The sequence below is a fragment of the Melozone crissalis genome, unplaced genomic scaffold (assembly GCF_028551555.1).
Source record: "Melozone crissalis strain CALT ecotype California unplaced genomic scaffold, PUWL_Pcris_2 ptg000032l_1, whole genome shotgun sequence".
NCBI classification, from domain to species: Eukaryota; Metazoa; Chordata; class Aves; order Passeriformes; family Passerellidae; genus Melozone; species Melozone crissalis.
The window spans coordinates 601,467-625,521 of record NW_026535810.1 but is presented as its reverse complement, the minus strand read 5'-3'; the positions used below and the strand labels follow the sequence as shown (position 1 = coordinate 625,521).

The 24,055-nt window shown below is 46.1% G+C and overlaps 2 protein-coding genes across 2 annotated transcripts in view; both read left to right on the top strand.

The window, feature by feature from the left end:
* The window catches only part of KCNH6 (potassium voltage-gated channel subfamily H member 6), a 31,883-nt gene extending 29,420 nt beyond the window's left edge, over positions 1 to 2,463 (top strand). Inside the window, exons 14-16 of the mRNA XM_054281530.1 lie at positions 209 to 389; positions 1,201 to 1,399; positions 1,973 to 2,463. Coding sequence (XP_054137505.1) covers positions 209 to 389; positions 1,201 to 1,399; positions 1,973 to 2,260 — 668 coding nt within the window. The 3' untranslated portion in view covers positions 2,261 to 2,463. The remainder of the gene's footprint in view (positions 1 to 208; positions 390 to 1,200; positions 1,400 to 1,972) is intronic.
* Positions 2,464 to 4,035: 1,572 nt separating this feature from the next.
* On the top strand, positions 4,036 to 14,214 carry DCAF7 (DDB1 and CUL4 associated factor 7). Its single transcript, XM_054281551.1, has 7 exons — positions 4,036 to 4,286; positions 8,805 to 8,963; positions 9,271 to 9,382; positions 10,422 to 10,540; positions 11,494 to 11,703; positions 12,213 to 12,330; positions 12,828 to 14,214. The coding sequence occupies exons 1-7, from the start codon at positions 4,149 to 4,151 to the stop codon at positions 12,998 to 13,000; spliced, it is 1,029 nt and encodes a 342-aa protein (XP_054137526.1). The 5' UTR covers positions 4,036 to 4,148; the 3' UTR covers positions 13,001 to 14,214.
* Positions 14,215 to 24,055: the final 9,841 nt, after the last annotated feature.

The window sequence follows — 24,055 nt, the reverse complement described above, 5'->3', positions numbered from 1 at the left end:
GCTCTCCATGTGTGTGTGTGGTGGCTTTCCATGTATGTAGATGATGGCTCTCCATGTGCGTTGGGGATAGCTCTCCATGATGTCAGCGGTGGCTCCACATCTCTGTTGGTGATGGCTCTCCATGTGTGTCAGCTGACAGAATCCGAAGCATCTCCAGTGGGGCTGGAGGATGCAAGACAAGATGCTGAGATGTCTCCTCTCCTTCCAGCCACTCCCCTGGACATTCCCAACATGTTCAGCTTCTGGGAGGACCGGCAGGCAGCGCACCCTGCAGAGCCCCTGCAGCACATCTCGCTGGTGCACAGCTCGCAGGACGTGCCCCTGCACGGCGACTGCAGGCCCGGGCACATCGAGTCCAGGCTGGAGCTCCTGCAGGCCCAGCTCAGCAGGTGGGCAGGGGTGGAGAGGACCTGGGGACTCTGGGCCATCACCTTCTGCTTTCTAGAGGTGGCTGCAGTGGGACACTGCATTCCTGGGGAGGGTGAGAGTGCTTTGCAAATGCAGCGGCTTCTCAAAGGGCAACTCCTGACCCTGACTGCAGCCCAGCCCCTCATCTGGGACCTGCCACCACCCTTGGCATCTGTCACCACCCCAGAACCTCCCTGACACTGTGGGTTCTGCTGCCCTTGTTGAGCTCATTTCACCACACACTTGTGTTTGGGTGTCTCTCCAGTGCACCATCGTAGCCCTGTGGGACTACGATGCACCATCTGCCCACTCTGTCAGTGATGCTGTGACTGTGTCCTGCAAGTGGGGCTGTGCCCACTCCTGCCAGAGTTGTTCACTTTAAGGACAAGGCAGAAAGAAGAGACTTCTACTTTTCTGTTTTCTTCTGTTCCCGAGTTAAAAGTGGTTGGCACTAACCTGCTTTGCTCCATCTGTCAGCACAGGCATCTGGCCTGGAGAATTGATCCAGATTAAAACTAACCATTGCGATTTTTTCCCCCCTCCAGGGTAATTTTAGCTTTTTTCAAATCCCCGCTCCAGATCCCAGTTTGGCTCCACATAAAATTGGGCAGAGGATGATTGAGTGTGGCAGGAGAGAGATGGCAGGATTGATCTCTCTCTGGCAGGGCTGGTCTGAAGCTCTCTAAAAACCTCAACAAGCAGCAGGCAAAGCATCACTGCCCTGGGGTAGCGGGACTGGCACCTCCTCCCAGTGCAGGATGCAAAAGGGTTCTCTGGCTGCTCTGTCCCCAGGCTGGAGTCCAGGATGTCGTCAGACATTCATGTAATCCTGCAGCTCCTGCAGCGCCAGCTGTCCCAAGTGCCGCCCGCCTACAGCCCCATCTCGCCCAGCTCCCAGAGCCTGGCCATGTACGGCATCGTCCCCCGGAGCCTGGAGCCGCTCGCCCCCTGTGCAACGCTGCAGGACCAGGAGCTGCCCACCCAGGAGCAGGTAAGGGCACCCCAGCTGGCTCAGCACCCACCAGGGTCCCTCTGCCCACCCAGGAGCAGGTAAGGGCACCCCAGCTGGCTCAGCACCCACCAGGGTCCCTCTGCCCACCCAGGAGCAGGTAAGGGCACCCCAGCTGGCTCAGCACCCACCGGGTCCCTCTGCCCACCCAGGAGCAGGTAAGGGCACCCCAGCTGGCTCAGCACCCACCGGGTCCTTCTGCCCACCCAAGAGCAGGTAAAGGCACGCCAGCTGGCTCAGCACCCACCAGGTCCTTCTGCCCCAGTCCCGAGTTCTCTCCAGGCAAGGCACAGCTTTGCACACTCATGGGGCCCAGCAAAGCCATGGGGTCTTGCCTTGGGAGCAGATCTGCCCAGTGCATCTCTGGTTTTGGGGCACAGCTGCCATCCCCAATGCCGCCACTTTGCCCCATCAGTAGGGAAGGTAGTGGTTCCTCTGCTCTGAGGCTCCCCCAAGTGAAAAATAACATTTTGGGACAGGAGCCTGATAAGGAAAGAGTGTGACTACTTTATTTTGCTTTTACCATCTCTTATACAATTCCTCATTTCCCACCAGAGCCCGAGCTACACGGAGGTAGAAAAGTTCCACTTGAAATCCAGGGACTCCTTGTCAAGCGGGATGCAGCTGTCTGCGTCATCCGACAAAACCCTGACCGTCTACTCCGAGCAGGAGCACCACTCCCCACCTCTGCCCAGCCCTGAGCCTCCCCACCAAAGGGCACCAAGCACCCAGGGACTCTCGCGGGGCTCTCGTTTCCCTTCCCTCCCCGAGCACTTGGAGGCATCTTCCGAGCACCAGGACATTCAGAGACACCTCTCCGACCCCGTGCTTCCTGCAAGTTAGAGACGTGGGGGCCAGTCAAGAGGAACCTCAACTGCAAGCCCGGCCAGTTGATGTTGATTTTGACTGCAAGGGTAAGACATTGGACAATGCCATTGGCTCAGGGGTATAATTTGTAGCTATCTTCTGCCACCGTGACGGGAAGGATAGAGTGGCTGGCTTCCGAGGTCAACGTTTTCCAGCGGTTCCCATAGAGTAGATTTCATTTGCACATTAGAGAGAACCTAGAACAGTTCTTACAGCCACCACCGAGCTGGTTAGGCCGCGTGGTTCCCACCACCTCCTCCTTGCCAAGGCTTCTTCTCGAGAAGGGCACAAGCCAAGCGAGCCACAGCAGCCACAGGAGAGCAAATCCAGGGCTCTGGGCTGCGAGGCTGCTGTGCTGGAAACCTCTGGAGCAGGGACCACTGACAGGGACCCTTAAAGAAGGGTGGTCACCAGAGGAGGAGTGTGAGATCTCCATGGTGTGGTCCAGGGCAAACTGCAGGTGGCAAGCCCAGGACAAGGACAGAGGACAGAAGCTTGTCCTACTTGATTGCCACTGAGAAGTGAAGGGCCAGCAGCCCGTGCCACCTCAGCCTGCTTCAGCACGAGTCCCAGAGCACTGACTTCTCCAGCGAGGCTGATCACACCTTGCAAACCCCAACACGCATCCCACGGCTCCCCGGGTAAATCCAGCTCATCACCGGCCTGGGCATAAAGCACAAAATTCAAAAGCACAATCCCAGAAAGCTGAAAAGCCCCATGTCCAGTCCTCAATCCCAGGCTCTCTCTTTTGATAAGGGTTCCATAGGTGCTTCCCCCTGCCCACCCTTCTCTCTGCAGAGGCCGTAGGAGAAGCCCACGTAGCGCTGCCGCCTCGCCGCTCGCTCGGGTAGATGCTGTGATAGTCCTAGGCCGCCAGCTCAAGTAATGTATCGAGCTCCCTCCGAGAGTAGTCAAACTGTGAGCAGCTCTTTCTCCGGAGTTTTAGTGTACACTTTGCTAATAAAGATGTTTTTGGCACCTAATGTGAATTACGGCTGTGTTGGTTGGGAGCATCCATGAATTCAGGCCAGGCATCTTGGCCCCAAAAAGGTCAAACCCAGGTTACTTCATGCAAGGAGTGTGGGGCTGGCAGAGCCCACCTGCAGTCAGGTCAAATAAACACCATAATTAACCTCTCGTTAATTAGAGATAAGCCCGGGCCCGTCCGCCACTCGGCCGAGGCGGGATTCGAACTCGTGGCACACTCGAGAGCCTGAATGGCCCCACCCGCCTCGGGCTGGCGTGACTGACATCGCTGCCAGCCAATCGATCATCGATAAGGACCCAAGATCCCGCCTCCAGTCACTGCGACCCCGGGTAGCCAATAAGATGTCGACAACGAGCGCGCCCGCCCTCCTGGGCGGGGCCAAGCGCAGCCGTAGGTTGTCCCAGCCAGAGCGCGAGCGTCCGTTTGGAGTGAAGGGTAAAAAGACCAATAGAAAACCGAAACGAGCCAAGCGCACAGGCAGATTATCCAATAGGCAGCCGGCGCTCTAAATGACAGTCAAGCCATCCAACCCGCGCGCAGTGGGCGGGGCTCCCCGCGTGGCTTCCGTTCCCGTTGTGTGAGAGGCCGAGTCCCAAACGGCCTCAGCGCCGCTGCCGCCGCCGGGTCTGGGCCGGGGCCGGGGGCCGAGCCGGGGCCTCCCCGTTCCCCCGGGGGCCGAGCCGCGCCTCCCCCGCCGCTCCGAGAGCCGAGCCGAGCCTTGCCCGCCTAGGGGGCCGTGCCGTGCCGTGCTTCCTGCGCTCCCCATCCCGGGGGCCGCGCTGAGCCTCCCCCCGGCCCGCCCCGCCTCCCCGCTCGCTCCAGCCGGGCCCCTCCGCTCGCTCCCCGGGCCAGGCCCGCGGCCCCCCCGGCCCAGCCATGTCGCTGCACGGGAAGCGGAAGGAGATCTACAAATATGAGGCGCCCTGGACCGTGTACGCCATGAACTGGAGCGTCCGGCCCGACAAGCGGTTCCGCCTGGCGCTGGGCAGCTTCGTGGAGGAGTACAACAACAAGGTGGGCAGCGGTGGGCGCAGGGGCTGGGGCGAACAGGGGCTGGCCCGCCTCGTCCCGGGGCTGGGTGGGCGGGGGGCAGCGGTACAGAACCGTCGGGTGCCCCCCGAAGTGCGGGAGCTGCACCGGGGTCAGGCTGGTCTCCTAGCGAGCCCTGGATGCTGCTGGGTTTGGGATAACGCTGCTGCAGGGCTTCTGGTGACCTCTCATCTTCGGTATTAACGATTGGATTGACTTCAGCCATATAAACACCGTGTGCCGTGAGTTCTCTGTGATGTAAAGGGCTGGGAGCTAAAGGTGTGAGTATGGGATGAGTGTGGATGCTGCTGCTCTAGAAATTAAACAAGGTCCCCTGGCTTGGGCATATCTGGCTTTTTTTGGTCAATACAAAGGAAAGTTCATGGCCAGGATTGAGGTTTGTACATATATATGCATATAGATATAAAGAATCCACCTCAGTCTGAGGAACTTCTTTCCGTGGAGGGTAGCAGAGCAGTGGAACAGGTTGGTCAAGCAGCTTGTGGAGTCTCCCTTTCTGGTGACATTCCAAAGCCACCTGGATGTGTTCCTGTGTTACCTGATCCAGGTTATTCTGCCTGGAAAAGGGGATTGGACTGGATGAGCTGAGTTTCATTCCTACCCCTGTGATTCTGTGATGTACAGGGTGTCTGAGACTGTTGGAAATGTGCTGTTCTCGTTGTACTTTCTTGCTGTGGTGATAACTTTTTCATAAATATATAAACCACTCTCAGTATTGATCCCTCAGTACTTTTCCCCGAGAACAAGGGTGTAATGAGGCATGAGATTGTATCTTCAGTGTTTCCCTGCAAAGTGTAAGTGAAGAATGTCACACTGGTAACAGAGACTGTGTTTATCTCTCAAAACACATGTGCAGTCACTTCTGAACAACCTTCAAGGTGCTGGGCTGGTATAATGAATTATATAGAAGTAGAGATGAGAAGATGGATGAAGTTATAGAGCATCCTGAAATTTCTGTGAAGCTGAAGGTTTGCCCATAGAGCTTGGTTTATACATGTAGCTTTGTCAAGGTGTTTAATGGAGATTGTGGAGAATGCCATCAGAATGTTGGGGTTAGGGCTCTGTGCAAGGGTGTGGTGACATCTCTTAGGGTGGTTAGATCACTGCCCTCACAGCAGTCCTCAGTGTGGGCTTTGCTGAGCACGTTGTAGTTCAGGCAGTGTCAGCCCTGTGTGAGAGTTGTGTCCTTCTCCTGGAGACCTGGGAATGCTCCTGGGGACAGGAAGGGCCTGAGCTTGAAAACTTCCAATTTGTTCAAAGACCAGCTTGGAAACATTTTTCTAGTCTGTACTCTGAGAAGGTAAAAGAGCAAATCTGCTCACCCTGTCAGCCCTCACATTAATGGGCTCTGGGGCACAGACTGAAGCTGCTTGCCAAGACCTGTTTGAACCCCAGTGAGTTTTGTTTCAGCTTGTCCACCTTCACTGATCAAATGACTGCTACAAGAAGACAGATGCCATGCTCTGGATGGAGGAATTAAATAATTTGAGGTGGAGTTTCCTAAACTTCTTGGATTGGGAAACTGCAGTGAGCCACTCTAACCCTCATGGGTCAGTGTCACGATGGGAGGGAACAGTGTTCTTGCTATTTAAAATGCTCCTGGCTGTGGCTTCATGGACCAGGAGATATCTGTAGAAAACACCAGAAAAGGCTGATTTTTGGGATCTATCTGCAAGACAAAGGTGGAATCCAGTTTAGGAGACAGCAGAGGTTGTGGTGTGCACAGCACTGGAGCAGACGGACAGGTTCTGACCAGGTGCTGCCCAGATCTCCACCTCCTCCCAAGCAGGGTTCAGGGCAGTTCTTCTGCCAGAACCTCATTTGTTCTGTAAGATCTAGCACTGCAAGCAAAAATTGATTGAATGCTGGAGATTGATTGGTGCAGTGACATCTTTCTGATTGTACATGACCCTAAAATAATAGTGAAATGTCATTTTGGGTAGTTACTAATTACATTAAAGTTTTGGGGGATTTCAAACTACTATGGACTTCACAGTTCCTCCAACCATATGAGAAAAAGAAGCTGTTCCCAAATTCTGCATCATTTAGTTCTGATTCTTTAGTATCAAGTTGGAAATAGTGTTTTTTAGAAGTTAAGGAATGCTGATTAAAGGTGATTCTTTACTGACATGCACTGTTGCAATTATGCTTTATGTTGATAAGTGCTTGGATTATAATATGCTAAAATTAGATGTGGATCTTCCTATCTTGAAGTGTTGGAGCAACAAATAAATACTTAGCATTCCTAGTTACTGTCATGGCATAATCACAAAACTGGTTGAGACTGAACACTCTGATGTTCGTTTTCTCACTGGAAAAACTTACAGGGAGATGTAGGATGGTTCAAATTGTACCCAGTTACTTTCCCATAGGCATTACCTCAGTCTCAGCATTCTTCTTCACTTGCACAGGGAAGAGACAGGGCTCTGATATAATCAACATCCTAGAGAGAATTCCATGTTCCATCCGCTCGTGCTCAGCCTGCAGGAGAGGATGAGTGGAGGGGTTCTGTAGTGACTGTGTGTGATGGAGTCCCAGCTCTGAATTTGCAGAGCTTGGAAGAGCAGAGCTTCTCAAGCATTGCTCCTGCTCCCCCTGGCAGCTGCTCCTGCTCTGAGGGCTGGGCTGGCACCTGAGCTGCAGCAGCTCTGCTGGGGATAACACAATTTCTGTTCCCTAACCCAGCCTAAATATGTCAAATATCAGAGATACTGAATTGCTTCATCTTAAGGTCTGAGGAGGGGTTAAATGTGACTTGTGAATATCACTGCAGGAATATTTACATTAACACCAGTGAAAGGGGGTATTTTGCTGTTTGAGATTTGCTTCTGGTGATCAGGATGTTGATTGCTTTGTGTAGGATTAATACACTCATGTTGAGTGGAAAACAGCATAAGCAAAGGAGAAATGATTAGAGGTCATTTGTCTTCTGATCTAACCTTGCCATAAAATTTTCTATCACCAAGGACAATTTGCTTCCTTTGTAAAATCTGCTTAGTACTTCTGATCCCTAAAGGAGTTAGAAAGCTATTTGTCAATCACTTTGGGAGTCTGGGAGATTTTTGACTGATTTATACTAGTGTGTGAAGGATAGTAAGGAGTAGTTGTAATAAAGAGAGGGCAAGACAGGCTCTATTTCAGTTTTTGGAAGCATATTTGGCTGCATCTTAGTGTTTGTTATGAGATGGAAAGGATGGAGCTTCTCATTGAGGGAGGGCAAGACTCTGCATTTAACAAAATATCTAAATGAGTTCATAAAACTGCCAATTAATTAGATTTTAAGATCAACGGAAGCATTTCTGTTATGGGGGAAAAATATGATAAATTTCCCATCTAGCTGAAATGTGTAGATGATTAGACAAATTGCTTATCCCAGGATAAGCATAAATTTAGGATTTTTTCAGATAAACATCTTTTAAAAAGTCCATTAAAGTACTCTTCTCATGAGGAAGGTGCTGTGTGGAAAGTAGTAGGAAATTCCAACTGTGAGCAGCTTACAAACTGATTGCAGTGAGTGGTCCCCATAATGTTTGTGTTTGAGCAGCATTTCACACAGTGGGACTTTCATCCTGTTTGGGTCCTGAGTCACTGCAGGTTAGACAAGTCCTCCCAGCACCTTTTGTTCTCTGCACACTTTCTGACATGTCAATATTTTTCTAATAACATCATGTCTGGGACTTCAGGCATTACTTCAGGTGCTGTCATGACCAGGCTGTGTGGAGATGGTTTCTTGTTTGCTCTGTTTTGCATCATTCTCACAATGGGGCAAGTTTAGCCCTTCCCCCTGACACTTCATTGTGCAAAAAATGAATTTGGAATTCAGTTACATAGAATCTCTCAGCAGACCTGCTTTCTTGGTCTGTTCACACAAAACATTTAAATAATTATGTTACCATTTTAGCTCCCCAATATTTTAAGTTTGAATTCTGTTTTACTTTCTTCCTCTCTGATGTGATTAATTTAATTTTTCATGCACTTGTGACAGAACATTTTGAGTCATGTGGTGCTGAAAAAGCTTGCCAGCTACCTGACATGATCCATCACAGTCTGCAAGGTTATGGCCAGGAATTCCATGGTATGCACTTCAGTTGTGCAAACTACAGCTTGTTTTGCTCTCTGAAGATGACATTGTCAGCACCAGTTCAGTTAAGGATGAATTGGAATAATGTTTGTGCAGTTTAAGTGTGTGATTTAAACTGGGCTTTGTGATGTGGAAAAGAGAAGGGTGGTCTTTAATCCTTCAGGATTGGATTTCAGTTCATTTGGGATCATCTCTTCAAATGAAAGCTCTGTGATTATGGATATTTTCTTTACTTATATGCCCCAGCAGCACTTAATGATTTCTCATTTCATTGGCATGATGATCCTTTTGTGTCATCCTTGAGCTGACAGAAAATGTCCTGAAACCCACTCAGTCTTAATGCTGTCATTAGAAATTAGTATTTTGATTAAAAGCTTTATTTTAAATATGATTTCTCACAGGTGCAGCTTGTTGGTTTAGATGAGGAGAGCTCAGAATTCATTTGCAGGAACACCTTTGATCACCCCTACCCCACCACAAAGCTGATGTGGATCCCAGACACCAAGGGAGTCTACCCAGACCTGTTGGCCACCAGTGGTGACTACCTGCGAGTGTGGAGGGTGAGTGAATCCTCCCTGGAAAATGAACCATGAACTGAATTGTGTTGTATATTGGTCTCTTTTTCACTCCAGATTTTCTTGACTGCAATAATGTGACTATATGAGGACTGTAAGGGAAGCAGAATTATCATGGCAATTGCTGTTTTAATCAGCTTATTGAAAATGGAGCTGGTAGCTGTGTTTTCCAGAGCTTTAGGATGTAAAGCTGAGGGGAAAGAAACCTAGGATTAACTCCTAATGTTTTGTGCCAGAGGAACAAGTCAGGTGATGTTGCTTTTTTAAGTCAGATGTTTGATTTTCCCTAAAGGTGGGTGAAACTGAGACCCGGCTGGAGTGTTTGCTGAACAACAACAAGAACTCTGATTTCTGTGCTCCACTGACATCATTTGACTGGAATGAAGTGGATCCTTACCTGTTAGGTGAGACTGATAAAATGTTATGGTTTTGGCACACTTTGTAATTGAATGTGATGAAGTCTGGGCTGTAACTGCTGTTGTGTCACTGCATGTCCACTGGTTAATCTGATAATTAACCACAGACTGCTGCATCATAGAAACTGCTGTTGTTTCACTTTAAAAAATTAAAACAATCATGTCATGGGGACTTTTTTTTTTCATTGAAAGGTGCCCTGTTCAGTGCAGAATGGTCACTCAGGTTGGACTGGGAACATTTGGGGATAGGGAGTCTTGGTCTTCAGGGCTGGTGAGCTGTTGTTGCAGTTCTGAGTAAGGATGTCCATCAGCTCTGTGACTTACTTCAGGGTGTTCTGGAGTGAATTTGAAACTGTGCACTGAGCTGTGTGTTTTGTGAAGCCATTTCAGCAGCAGGAGGAGAGCCAAGAGTCCTTCATGCAGTTGGAGGAGGGGGCTGAACACTTAAGGTTTAATTATAGCCTACAGGAAAAATGGTGAATCCGGGATGACTGATGCAGAGGTTTGTTTCCCAGAAGAGAACAGCCATTTATGTCAGGGGGATTTGCCCAGAGATTAACAGTGATAATATGTCCTAGTAATTATTTACTACATTATTTATTTTTTGTGTGTTCCATGTCTCATCTCTTAAGAGGTTTAGTGCTAACCCCACCTTCAGCCCACATCAGCAATCAATTAATAATAACACACCATCAAATCACTGATTGAATTTGGGGTTGGCACACACGAGAGATGAACAGGATGGGAAAGCTGATCTCACAGTTGCATCAGGCTTTGGAATAGATGGAAGCAGACATGAGCTATTTACACTTTATTCCTGTGTGGAAGGCTATTTCTGCAGTTAAAAGGTTTGGGTCATTTAAATGCATGGAAGACTGCTGGCTGTTTGACATTCTTGATTTTAGTCCTATGCTGTTCTCGTGACTGTTTTGATCTGTACATGTTGGGGGATGTTACATTAACCCAGGAAGTGATTAAATCATTTGTGATGATATTAATTTTGCTAATAAAAGTGGTTTTGTTTCAGGTACCTCTAGTATTGACACAACCTGCACTATTTGGGGTCTGGAGACAGGACAGGTTCTGGGAAGAGTAAATTTGGTGTCTGGCCACGTGAAGACCCAGCTTATTGCACATGACAAAGAGGTGATGGAGGGTTTTGATTGTTTACATTGCATCTTCTAAAAGCACTAGAAAAGGAACAGAACTTTTTTTTTTTCCTTGAACAATTTAATTATTCAAAAAGATCGTTTATGTATACAGTTTTTCTGAAATTATATACAGTTTTGAGTACCTAAATACTGCTGACTATGGAAACAATTATTTTACTCATCATAGACTCTGGACTTAAGAACGTGCTTGTTCTATTCTTAGCTAACCTTCTGATCAAATCTTTTACTATAATTTGACTATAATATATGTCATAAAATAATAATATATATTCTTTTATTATATATAATATATATCATAATATATTATATAGTCTAATATAATATAGTCTCATATAATATAGTATAATATAGTATAATATAATATAGTATAGTATAATATAGTATAATATAATATAATATAGTATAATATAGTATAGTATAATATAATATAGTATAATATAATATATTATAATATAATATAGTATAATATAATATAGTATAATACCATATAATATATATCATAATACATAATATAATTTTTTATTCTTTTACTATAATTTTACTATAATATATATCATAAAATAATAAATCAAACCTTCTGAAACATAGAGTCAACATTCTCATCTTTTCCCTCATCCTAAGAACTCTGCAAACACCACCACAGTGCCGTGCTGTGCTGGGTGTCAGCTGTGCTGTGCTTTGCTGTGCCGGGTGTGAGCTGTGCCAGTTGTCAGCTGTACTGTGCCAGGTGTCAGCTGTACTGAACTGTGCTGTGCCATGCCAGGTGTCAGCTGTGCCATGCTGTGCCGTGCCAGGTTTCACCTGTGCCGTGCCAGGTTTCACCTGTGCCGTGCCAGGTGTCACCTGTGCCATGCTGTGCCGTGCCAGGTGTCAGCTGTGCCATGCTGTGCCGTGCCAGGTGTGAGCTGTGCCATGCTGTGCCCACAGGTGTACGACATCGCCTTCAGCCGCGCGGGCGGCGGCAGGGACATGTTCGCCTCGGTGGGCGCCGATGGCTCGGTCAGGATGTTCGACCTGCGGCACCTGGAGCACAGCACCATCATCTACGAGGACCCCCAGCACCACCCGCTGCTGCGCCTCTGCTGGAACAAGCAGGACCCCAACTATCTGGCCACCATGGCCATGGATGGCATGGAGGTGAGGCAGCAGCTCCTCTCCCCTGGCTGCTGGGGCATAACTAATTTATACCCCGGCATTTATGGTAAGGTGGCAGCATCAGTACCTGAAGTATGATTAAGGACCAGTTCTTAGTGCACTGAGGAGTTAAAGTGACTTTGGCATTATAAACTTGAGCTTTATGGCTTGTATATATTTCAGCTCATTTTTAAGAGTTGGAGCAGTTGGGCAGTAATTTTCACCTAATATCTTTGAGTGACTTTGTTCTTTCCCAGTGCAGCTTTAGTTTGTTACCAAGGCTGCTTCAGGGAAGCACAGTTTGTTTGCCACTGTGGCCTAACTCACAAGACCTCTGTCAAGTCTGGCTTCTTTTGAGACACATGGCACAGCTTTAGGAGCAAGGCTTGCTTTCCTACCACATCCTTTAGGAAAGAGCCATGTTTATAGCCTTACCTCAAAATATTTTGTATTTGGAATAAATTAATTTTTTTAATGCAGTTTATTAATGTAGCTGACTTTTTTTTCTGAAGGTTGTGATTCTAGATGTCAGAGTTCCCTGCACCCCTGTTGCCAGGTTAAACAATCACAGAGCATGTGTAAATGGAATTGCCTGGGCACCTCATTCTTCCTGCCACATCTGTACAGCAGGTAAGTGAGACCTACAGGAGAATCTCAGAGTCTTCTGCTGCATTTGCAAAATCCTCTTCATCCTAAAGTATATGTAATTCTCCACCTGCCTTTTGCTGAAGAATACTTGTAATTTAGAAGCTCTTTATTAGGTGACTTTCCTAAAATGTTACAGAAATAGGCACCTACTAGAGTGATGAGACCAGTACCCAAACTGTTCATCAGCTCTGGCTAAGCTCCTGTTATTTTAATGCTCCTTAGCTTTTTTGTAATGCAGTTTTAAATGTTTTCTCTGTTATGAGTCCCACTGGTCATTCATTTATCAGCTCTGTCTTGGATAATGTGTAATGATCCAAATTTATTTTTTTGGAACATAATTGTGCTGTTGTATCTGGCTTGAATGTGGATCAGGACTGGAACAGCCATGTCTTTCCTGGCTCCTGAGGCTGTAGGCCTGTAGTGGGCACGTGTGGAGATCCTGTTACACTGACTGTGCTTGCATTTGTGTCTGTGTACAGCGGATGATCACCAGGCTCTCATCTGGGACATCCAGCAGATGCCTCGTGCCATCGAGGACCCCATCCTGGCCTACACAGCCGAGGGAGAGATCAACAATGTACAGTGGGCATCCACCCAGCCAGACTGGATAGCCATCTGCTACAACAACTGCCTGGAGATCCTCAGAGTCTAACTTTGCAGCTTGGTGCACAGTGAGGCAGGGCTGTGTCCTTCCCCCTCCCCTCTAAAGTAAGAACACCACCAGTCAAGTGGCCAGTATCTGTTGTTGCTTTGCATCTGCTGTTACAAGAAACTGTTACAAGAATCGATGGCAGGGGTCTCCTGTCTCTCAAGACTCTAAAATGCAGAGACGTGCTGAGCCTCTTGGAACTTCTGGGTTCTGGTTTTCTTGTGAAATTCTTTTTTTCCCTCAGTAAAAGTTCTGTATATTTGTTTGTTGACTGTATTAATAAGCTTGCAGGCTTTTAAGTTGCTGCATATGTCCATGTGTTTGTCAGCCAGCTGAGGCAGCACATCCACCAGTTTAACAGATGCAGGTGCAAAACAAGGTGGGGGGAAAAAGACAGTGATGTTAACGGCCACCTTGGCAGGAATCTTTATCATTCCTGTTGTTGCTGCCTCTAAACTGTTTAAACGTTTGTATGTTTTTTATATATTGGGCTAACTTTCTATTGAGTAAGGTTTTTCTCCCTAATTCTTACTTTTGATATGTGATCCACTTCCATATGTCCAAAGCAGGACCTGTTCATGGATACAAACCACAGTAACACTGCAGGCTCCCTGGCAGTAAAGGCCTGCCAGAATTAACTGTTGCCTTGGCTCCCTGTATCTGGTGACCTGGGCAGAATTTTCTGGTGCTGTGAAGTACAAGTACTTGTTGCACAATTTCTTTACACTTTTCTGATGCTCAAGGCAGTTGTTACTATGGTAGGTCTTATTTTTAAATTCTGACTGAGTTTGTGTGTATCCTGCAGTGGTGTTAGCAAACAGAGCAGTGATAGGTTGAGAATGAAGATCTGTGCATGATGTGAGCTCCCAGGAGGTAAACAATTCCTGAAAAAATGTATTTGTAATGGGCTTGGGATTGAAACTTCCAATCAGATTATTTTCCCTTGGAAGACTTACCTTATCTAAATCAAAGTAAAATGGTTTCACACTTTGTAGCTTGCTTGATTGGCAAATAGTATGAGCAAGATTTTGTGGTTAGGCTCTACTTCTGAGGTAGTGTTTGGCCTGTGTTCCTGGGAGGTCTTGAAGGGAGCAAAAAAGCAATCTTGTTGTGAAGTGTATTTGCTTTATACTGCCAGGTCTTGTTGAATGAACAAGACAAGTCAGAAGAGCTGGTCTGCTACCCAAAAGAAAGCTGTTTTTTTGAAAGAAGTTACTCCCTAAAGGTGGATTTGGAAGGAAAGAAGCTGTGCCATTGAGACTAAGGTTTGGTATTTGTCATCCTCCTGACTTTGGGGGATGTGCCAGAGGGCTTCTGTTTGAAATAGTGATCCCTCTACAATAATACTATTCAATGAAAGCTGAGTGGATTAGGTAAGATAAAAATCCTTGTTGGAGTTTTACCATAACACAGATCCTGTGCCGAAGGCTCTGCAGTTCTCTGATGAAGATATCAGAGCTGCTCTGGAAGGGTGTGCAGCCCAGTTTCGATGTAAATGTCAGAAACCATCAAAATTCTTTCCACCTAATGAGTATTCACCTGCAACTGGAGGCAGATTATAAATAGCAGGACGCTGGAAAACTTGCATCTTGTCAGTTTATGCAGGAAAGGCAAGTTGGGAAAGCGGTTGCTGTGGAACACTGAAGCTGACGCTGAGAACACTGTCAAATACAGAACAGAATCTGCAGAGTTTTGTCATTCTGGACATAGAGAAATACTCTTCTGCAGGCTGCTTCTCACCGTGGAGCTCAGAAAAGCATTGCCTCAGGAATTTGATAGGAATTCATTAGGGGCAGCTGTGTTCCATCACTCCTTTTGATAGCAGAGAACCAGGAGGCTAACACTGTGCAAGCTGGTGTTTTGTCAGTGTGTTCAGTTGTGGGATTTTGACAAAGCTTGATTTGACTTGAAGGTCAATTTTTCTTATTAGCAGCACTAGTGAGAGTGGTGTGTTCCACAGACAGACTTTAGCTGGATGTCAGAGCAGTGTTAGCCAAACAATCACTTTTTGCAATAGCACTTCATCTGAAACTGGAAAAAACTTACTTAGGATGAAGCAAAAATTGGGGTTTTCCTAGCAGGAGTGACTAATGGCATTCACAGCTTTAGGAGTCATCTGAAACACATTCACAGGCTTGTCATGCTCTGTTTAATTACAAATGGCAGGCAAAAGGTGCTGTTACTGAGAGGGAATTACCTGCAATGTTAGTGCTTTCCATGTCCCCTTTTTGCTTCAGAGTTTATTCCTGTACAGATTCCTGCATGAGTCAAAGATGAATGCTAAGATAATGTGATCTTGTATAAAGGAACTCATGGTCTGAATAGCCAGGTAGATTCTGCTTCTGTTGGAAATCAATCCTGTTAGGAAGCTGAAGAGGATTCAGTGTCTATTCTTGCATCCCTGAAATTGATGGAAGTCTGTTTGTGAAATTGTGTGCTTACTCCAAATGCATCAAAGGCAAGTGAAGGCATCTTGGATTCTAAATAAGGCCTATATCCTGTTTTTTTTTAGCCAGTTGGGATACCTTCTGGATCTACAGCATATTGCTTTGGGCATAATCCATTGTCATTCTTCACAAGAAATTACATTTTAAATCACTAGAGACTGTTTTGGCACAGGGAAATAATACTTAAAATAACTTCAAAGATGTCCCTTGAAAGGTTAATGAGTGAAAAGACATGAAAATCCTCATGGGTGAGATGTTCTGTAGTGCAAATGGCACTTCTATATAGACAAGGAAGGGAAAGACTTTGGTGCCCTTTTGCCAGCAGCTGCTGTGACCCAGTGCCAGGGAGGGAATGCTGTGCTTGGTGTTTGTCTGCAAGATAAAACAAACCCTGACACTTGTGAATTGAAATACACAGATTATCACAATTCCCCTGTTTACACTCAATTTTCTAGGGTGTAAAGCCCCCATTAGCATTTTTTTCCCCAAAGTTCATGAAAAGAAATACTTTGATATTCAGTTTCTCTTATTTGGTGCTTACTGCACAAGCAGAGGATGCAGAACAACTGCTTGCAAATACCTCATGTTTTTTGGGTAGAAAGTAACATTCAGGGAAGAGTGAACACAGGTGAGGTGAGCCAAGCAGAAAACCATGTGCTGCTGTTGGTGCAGCCAGTCTAATTCTGGGACAGAAATAATTCTGAGTTAGGAAGTTCTGTATCACTTCTCCAATTGATTAACTCAGGAGACTAAATTATTGTTTGGTTGTTATGTTCTGTTTAAACCAAGCTTTCCACAGATTCCTACTATTATGTGGGCAACCTGCTGGCTCTCAGCCAGGAGATGTTGATGATGTAAAATTTGTTAGGGAGGTGAAAACCAGCAGTTAACAAGTTGAATGTTGAATTAGTGTGTAGTGTGCCAACTCTGTGAACTGTCTAAATGAGGAGGGCTATATGGTAGCTTGCATCTGTGGGAATTGTACTTGTGTGTGCAGGGATTAAAAAGGCAAGGATTTGAGTGCTTTGACAATCTAGTTAGAAAGAAAACACACTGGTTTCAAATAATATGAAAGGAGACTGCTAAAACAGGTTGTTTCTTATGGAACCTTGAAATGTATTTAACGGGGGAGGCATTGCCTCTCATAAGTCAAAGTTAATGATCCTTTCAAAACTTAGCAGTAATTACTCTACTGAATGTTCTGGATAATAGTGAAAAGCTCTATTTTTGCCTCATGGTGCAATGAGAAGCTGCCTCAGTCTGTAGATCATAGCCTGCCAGAGACCAGGTGAGGGGAGGAATCTGATGTACAGAATTCACAGATGTTCTCGTGCTTGTCAATGGAAATAAGGAGCTGAGCGTGTCCATTTTGTTCTCTTGCAGATGGCACTTTAACAAGTATATTTTTGGTAAGATTAGGAGGAGAGTCATCTTTTCCTCCGCCCTTCTAGGGTCGGCATTTGTGTTGTGTAGAAAATGTTAAATAATGACTGTCACCAAAATCCTAAACTGGGGATGACCCTCGCTTGTTTTTGCGGAAAGCCAAAAATGTGAGCACTTGACAAGGCTGTAAATGTTAAACTGAAGCTTCATGTTGTGAGACTGACACTGTCCTGTAAGGCCAACCCAAGGGATGTGCTGCTGCTTGTCCCCCAGAGAGTCCTTTTTGTTCAGGAGCTTGGTGGTGTTTGGGAATCCTCTTCTTTACCATCAGAACACGATGGTGACAGCGCTGGGTTGGTTGTGTAGGGATGTGTCTGGAGTCTTTGGATAACTTGAATTTTGTGAGAGAGAAACTGCAGCTGCTGCCTGGACATTCACACAGCCTGAAGCATTGAACTGCTGGTTAGTGGTGTTTTAACTCTTTCCAGACACACCGCAAAGAGTGAACAGCAGTACAGCCAAGCTCTGGGCTCAGCAGGCTGCACAGTTTCAGTCCCATCAAAGTACTAGAGGGCTGAGTTTTCCCATTGCTTTTTTCAGTAGCAAAGTGGTTCCACCACCTCAAATGCACAGTTATCCTGTCAGGTAACACAAATTCTCCCTAACACGTGTTTCCTGCCTTCTGCTCTCAGAGCAAGCCTGTGCCTGCTGTTCTGTGGACATGGAAAGCAAAGAGCAGGTCACTGTCAGCTCTGTCCCAATTTCTCTTGATCTCTGCAGAGAATCCAGGGAATTAATTGTATGTGGCACTTAAAGAGCACTTTCTGATGCAGCTGTACTTCCCCTGCTTACCCAAGAAGAGTCAGAAATGTTTCATTCTTGAGGGTTTTGAGGAGAGTTTAGGACGCCCCTGACTTGGTTTGTTTTCTGGAAGGGATCTTCAGAACTTCCAATCAGCACCTTTCACCAGCAGTAAAAGGAGCAGTAATTAGAAATGCAGCTAAATACCAATCACTGAAGGCTCATCTGGTGATTCATGGCAGACACCAGATGCAAAGGCACTTGTGAGAGTTGCTGCTGCCTGTTTCAGGTGACAAGTGTGTCTGCCAAGGATCTCAGTGGCCTTGTGTGCAGCCTCTGGTACTTAGCATCAAGCAAGAATTTCCATAGTCATAAAAATAATTATCTCAGTGGCTTCCATCAAGCTGGTTTCTTTATAGGAAATCTAACAAAATTAAGGGGAAAAAAAAGCTATTTCCTGACAAAATATCGTGGCCATGTGCAGCTGTAAACCCATGGTCCAGCTCCCATTCCTTGGAGTTTGTTTTCCATGTGCAACTCCAGCCCCTCTTAGTGCTGAGGGTGGGTCTGTGGGGTCTTAGCAAGGCAGAAAAGCAAAAACCAGAGCAGGACAGTGTCCCAGTGCAGCTGGAAAAAGGTATGTTGCTTTTTTTGACAACTTGGGAAATAGGAATTATGAAATCTACTATTTAAAAAGAACCTTTTTTTTAACCCTTGGGTTGCTAGCAGTGTAAAATGTAATTTAAATCCATTGCGCCGAAGCATTTTTGTTACCAGTAGCCAAGTAGGAGATTCTACTTTTAGGTGTCTTTTCCCTTCTGCTCTTCCCATTCACAGTCCTGTTGTGGTAATTTCCTGAAGGTGTAATCTTTGTAGCATGATTGTACAAACATCCATATGAGATTCCTGACTTCTTGTTCTCACTTAGAGTATGTTAAAGCAATAGTAATTTTACTTCTGTCCTTTTCTCCACCTGCAACTTTGCTACTATTCTGTCCTAGAGGAGTCCCAGTATCCTGCTATTCAACAGACATATATTGTTGACATGGATAACTGCAGTGTCCCTATATTCCTTTATTTTTATGGAGAAAATATAAAAGGGTTTGTTACAATGGATTTTAACACCTGAGTCATGGAACCATATTGTTGAAACTGTAAATTTTAAGGCAATTTTCTGAACTCGCTTGAAAGTGGAATGTTGCATCCTTTTATGCTGTTTCCTGCTTCCTATGTAGTTTTATTCAGATTTTTTAACCTTCTTTCTAAGTTTCGGCCTCCTGTGTATTAGGTACAGTATTTTCTGCCTTTCATACTTTGTAATAAAAATGGAACATTTGTAGATTGACTGCAGTTCCCTGTGTGATGAGTGAAAACCTGGGGGGAGCAGGGAACTACAAAGACACTTCATTCCTTCTGTGTGGAGAAGAGGAGGCTGATTGCTTTGCCTTGCCTCTGCAGAGCTGGTGAAGTCTATTGATCCCTCATTCTACAAATACCCAAACAAACTTGATCATTCCAGCTACCCTTAAATTGCAAGTTTCCCCAAATACATTATAGGAACCCAGTCACTACAGAACTCCAACAGAATGGTTAATGCAGCTGTACATTAAATATTTGCTTTCTTAAAAATCTGCTGCAGGGTCTGTGTATCCCAATGTTGTTTCTGCTCATGTTTTCCAACATTTGTTTGTTCCCTGCACAAAAAAATGGGAATTATCTGCTGTGTGGTTTTGTTTTCAAGATGAGGGGAAGAGGGATTTTTTTTTTCAGAGTTCAAATAATTAGTCTCTGAGGGATTTTGGATATAGGCAAAGTGTAAACAAAGCAATTGGGCACTTCTGTAGCTTTAAGTCTCTCCTGGGCAGGGTGACCTCTCTTAAAGGGTTTTTTCCACTCTCAGTCACTGCTGTCGTGTCTGGAATTGGGGCCAAGAGGAGAACAGTGTGGCAGAGCTTGGAAATTTGTACCTTGGGCCTTGGCAAGCAGGACTGATGACTTCCCTAAGTATTTAGATTCAATCTAGTTCAACTAAACCCTTGGATTTTTTTCTAATTCTTTGTGTACTGGCTTTGAAATAAAAGCTTATTAAGCTTCATGACCACAGTGGAAAGAGTTGCCTGCAAAGATGCAGCAGTGATTTTTAAGCTATATATGGACTTTGTGTTAGCAACTCCTGCTCAGAAAAAAAATACTTTCTTTCTAAGAATTGTTTGTCTTTCACCCTAGAAATGCATTTGCATCCTCACAGTTTATTTTTGTCCCTGGATTCGTGCTTTGGAACACTCCAGAGAAACTTTCTCAGCTGCCACTATGGTGGAAGGAGGCAGCTTGTGCAAATTGGGGCAGTGCAAAAAGTGGTGGAGTGGTGGGCAATGGATGAAGCAAGTTGCCTGTCAGTGTAGCAAAACAAGAGGAATGTAGGTGGAAAAAAAGATGAGAGAGGTTCTGCCTTTTGTAAATATTATGGGCCAGCCAACATCTGGCACAGCTGGTTTGCTCTGTGACCATGGGAGAGTCCCTGCTCTGATACCAGCTGTGAATGAAAAATTAATCATCAATCAGTAAAGGGCTCAAAAATACTTGAAAGAAACCCTCTGTGGTAACACAATGCACAGCAATGGCTGTAGAGAAAAAGTGACCTCTGAGATTATTCTGGGGCTGTGACTGGAAGAAGCATTTCATTTTCAGCTTTTTCATTCGTGCTGTTTTAGAAACAGTCCAGACTGTCAGCTCAGAGGAAGTAAGGATCTAAAAGCATATCATATTTTTAACGTTCTTCCTCCCCTTCCTTCTCTAATTCTGCCATTCCAAAGGCAGAACAGCTTCTGGCTTTTCAGCAGCTTCAGAGCCCCCTCTGCTGGAATGCTGCTGGCAGCCAGGCCCAGCCCTGGGCCGCAGGACAGGTACAGGTGCCCACCTGCTCCTCCCGGCTGGGAAAGGCTGCTGCAGGTGTGTTTTACAGGAGTTTCCCATTATTCACGTCTCTGCTGGGGGAGAGATGCGTTTGGGCCCATATTTATCCTGCCACGCTGTCCTAGAGTTGGAAAGTGATGACAGTGTTCCATTATTTTTGTTTTCAAAGCTGAGAGCACCACAAGGAATTTTTAGGAGAGGCAGAACTGCCTGGGATTAATGAGATTACATCCTTTGAAGACAGTGCAGAACCTTTCATGCATCACTTGAAGATCACATACCCCATCCCTGGCAATGTCAGGCCAGGCTTGATGGAGCTTGGAGCACCCTGGGACAGTGAGAGGCGTCCCTGCCATGGCAGGGGTGGCATGGATGGGATTTAAGGTCCTTCCAACCCAAAGCATTCAAGGATTCTCCGGTTCTGTTTACAGGGTTTCTCCTCCTCACTCCCTGCTGTGGCTCTGGAGTCCAAGATGTAGAATAAGGAAGGTTTGGCATGGGACAAGGCTCAGCCTGGAGCCTGCTCTGCTCCCCAGGAAGGATGTGTCTACCCAAACAAGAAGGGAAGCAGGAAGAAAAGAAGAAATAGTACATCTGATAGCAAGGAAAAGGGGCTCTTTGAGTCAGGTATGCTTCAGAAAATGGAAATACTACCAAAATAGAAAATAAGATGATGGCATAGTGATTAAGACACTAGGAAAAGGTGCCAAGAGCTAAATCCCAAAGGTCTACTCCAGACTTCCTGTGTAACTCCTAACAAGCCACTGTCTCTCTGTGCAATGCCCTTAAGTCCCTAAAATAGGGATTACACTTCCTTTCCTCAGCTGATGCTGCATGACAGCGTTAAAGAATTAAGCCTTATAAAGTTCCTTTAATACAAATGGGCTGACTGGAAACAGAGGAGCTCCTGGAGAGTCTCTGTGAATATCTTTACTGATGATTTTACATTAAATGAATAAATTCAAGAATTAAGCCTGTTCTGCAGTTGCTGTTTACAGGAGTGAAGCTTTGGAAGGATGTGGACAATCAGGGTGGAAAACCATGGAATATAAAGTAAATAACCTGATCCTCTTCAGGAACTGTCATGGCAGGGCAAGGAGAACTGGGTTCAGACTGATAGAGTGAAGGATTTGATGGGATATTTCCTCTCTGGCAGGGTGGGCAGGCCCTGGATCCCTGGCAGTGCCCAAGGCCAGGCTGGACAGGCTTTGGAGCAGCCTGGGACAGTGGAAAGTGTCCCTGCCATGGCAGGGGTGGCACTGGATGGGGTTTGAAGTCTCCTTCAACCCAAACCCTTCTGGGATTCTGTGATTCCAGCACAGCATTAAGTACACAGTAAAAGTCAGAAAGGAATTATTAATTTTTCTCAAATTACACAAAAAAGGGCACTTCTTTTGGTAGAAAGTTGGATTCTAGTTCAGGAAGGATTTACCAGCTTGTCAGGGACAAAAAAAAAAAAGTGTGAGGGTCTATAGTGGTCCAAAAAAAAAAGTCCTGATGGCACTTGCATGTAGATAGTGATGTGAGAATGTCTGTAAAATGGGGAAACCACAAACCAAGAGATAAATCTGTTGGTTTACACATTAGGCTTGACAGGTGGGTGAAGTGATGAGCTGTTAAGGACAAATCATTCTATTTTCAATCTGGTAAAAGGTGCAGGGAAGCTTCAGTGGAATCCAGACACGCCGGGCAGTGGGAGATGGGAAGAGTGAGTTCCACCAGGGTGGGTGTCCCTGCCATCTGCCAGGAGCTGCTGCCTCCTGTCACAAGCTGCCACTCGCTGCTCTAATATCTTTTGGACTCAGCAAAGCAAGTTTCTGCACAAAGGACATGGAATCAGTCTCGTTTAGCAGGACAAGATAGGCAAAAATAGCAAATGGAGTGGTTTGAAATCAGGGCTGGTGCAGTGGGGAATTGATACTGAATTTCTGCCTCCCAGGGCATGGGGTGGGATTTTACCTCTCTTAGGAAAGCTTTTTTATAATGATCCTGGCACTAAGAGCAAGCATTAAAATCAAATTTGGCGATGAACCAAAGTGGGAGGCTTTGATAATATGAGGGAACTGGAGTGTCTTGGAGATTGGATGACTGAAGTGTGAGAAATAGAGAGGAGATTAAATGTAGCAGCAGAGAGTGCAAGGATGTGAATTTATGGACAAGGAGAAATCTGTGGAGTATTTTATTGGAAATTAGTGAGGAAAGGAAACTGAGATGTAGTGGTTGGTAAAGGATAGTGATAAACCATCATGAAGCTGTGAAAAAGCATGTCAAAAAGTGGTTCCAAGATCAATAGTGATGCTGTCAAATGAGAGAGGAATTCAAATTGGAGCAGGGACAAAAAGCTACCAGCTTGATACCACAAATACAAGACTTGTATTAAGAAGGAAGTGGCTGGGTCTGTGGATCCCTTTTCCTATTTCTGTGTCGACCTGGTATGACACTCTGAGAGTTTTTTATTACCTCGACAGTTAAAAAAATAAAAATAAATTATGTTACAGATAATGTTGTCATGTTTTGACTAAGTCCCAAATTCCTCCTGATGGGTGGGTTGATTCCTGCACTTGTTCACACCTTTGAGCAATTTCCCTTTCCAGTCTAGTTTTCTTCTCCATGTGTCTTATCCAGGTTCCCTGACCCCTCTGACATTGCTGCCGTGCTGTTTGTGAGCAAAGCCACTCCCAGACACTGGGCAGATGGAGAAGCAGCAGCTGGAACATCTGCTCCAGGTGGGGTTCCCAGCTGCAGGGCAGCCTTGGCCACCACGGGGAGTCAGGGCTGGGCTCCTTTCCAAAACAACAAACCCCTTCTGCCGGTTCTTTGCTGGAAAACACACCATGGAAATGCCGTCCTGCAGATGTGATGGACACACGCTGGGAAAGAGCAGGCTGGGTGTTGTTTAAAAGGTATAATTTGATTTAAACACAAGGAGGATGAGATGATCTTTAAGGTCCCTTCCAACCCAATGCATTCCTGATTCAGTGGAATTCCTGGGTTAGACTGGGTGATGACAGTAGCACATGGTGGTGTGTGAACGGAGTTACCCAGCAGTTGCATCAGACCTGCAATCATGCAATCTAGCAGGATTTTTTAATTATAATTCATTAGTTCATTTGAAGGGGGCATTTCTTCTCATTAACCCTGTGGCAGGATTCCCGGAGGTGCTTTACTGCAGGTACAGAATGGGCAAAAATTCCATTTTTCCTTTCTATTCTTTTTACTGGACCCGGCCCCGCTGCCAGCTCGGGGCGGGGCCGCGCCGACGTCACTCAACCTGATTGACAGCACGAAGGGGCGTGGTTTGCGCTGTCCCGCCTCCTGAAGGACGGGGGCGTGGCCCTGCCGCGGCGCAATGGGCCCCCGTGATTGACAGCCGGCTCCGCGGGGAGGCGGGGCGGGCGGCGCGGCTCCCCGCGCTCCCATTGGTCAGTCTCGCCGTCGGGTGCGCGCCCCGGCGGCACCGATTGGCGGGCGGCGGCGGGTGCCGCTGTGATTGGCAGGAGGCGGCGGGTGCGCG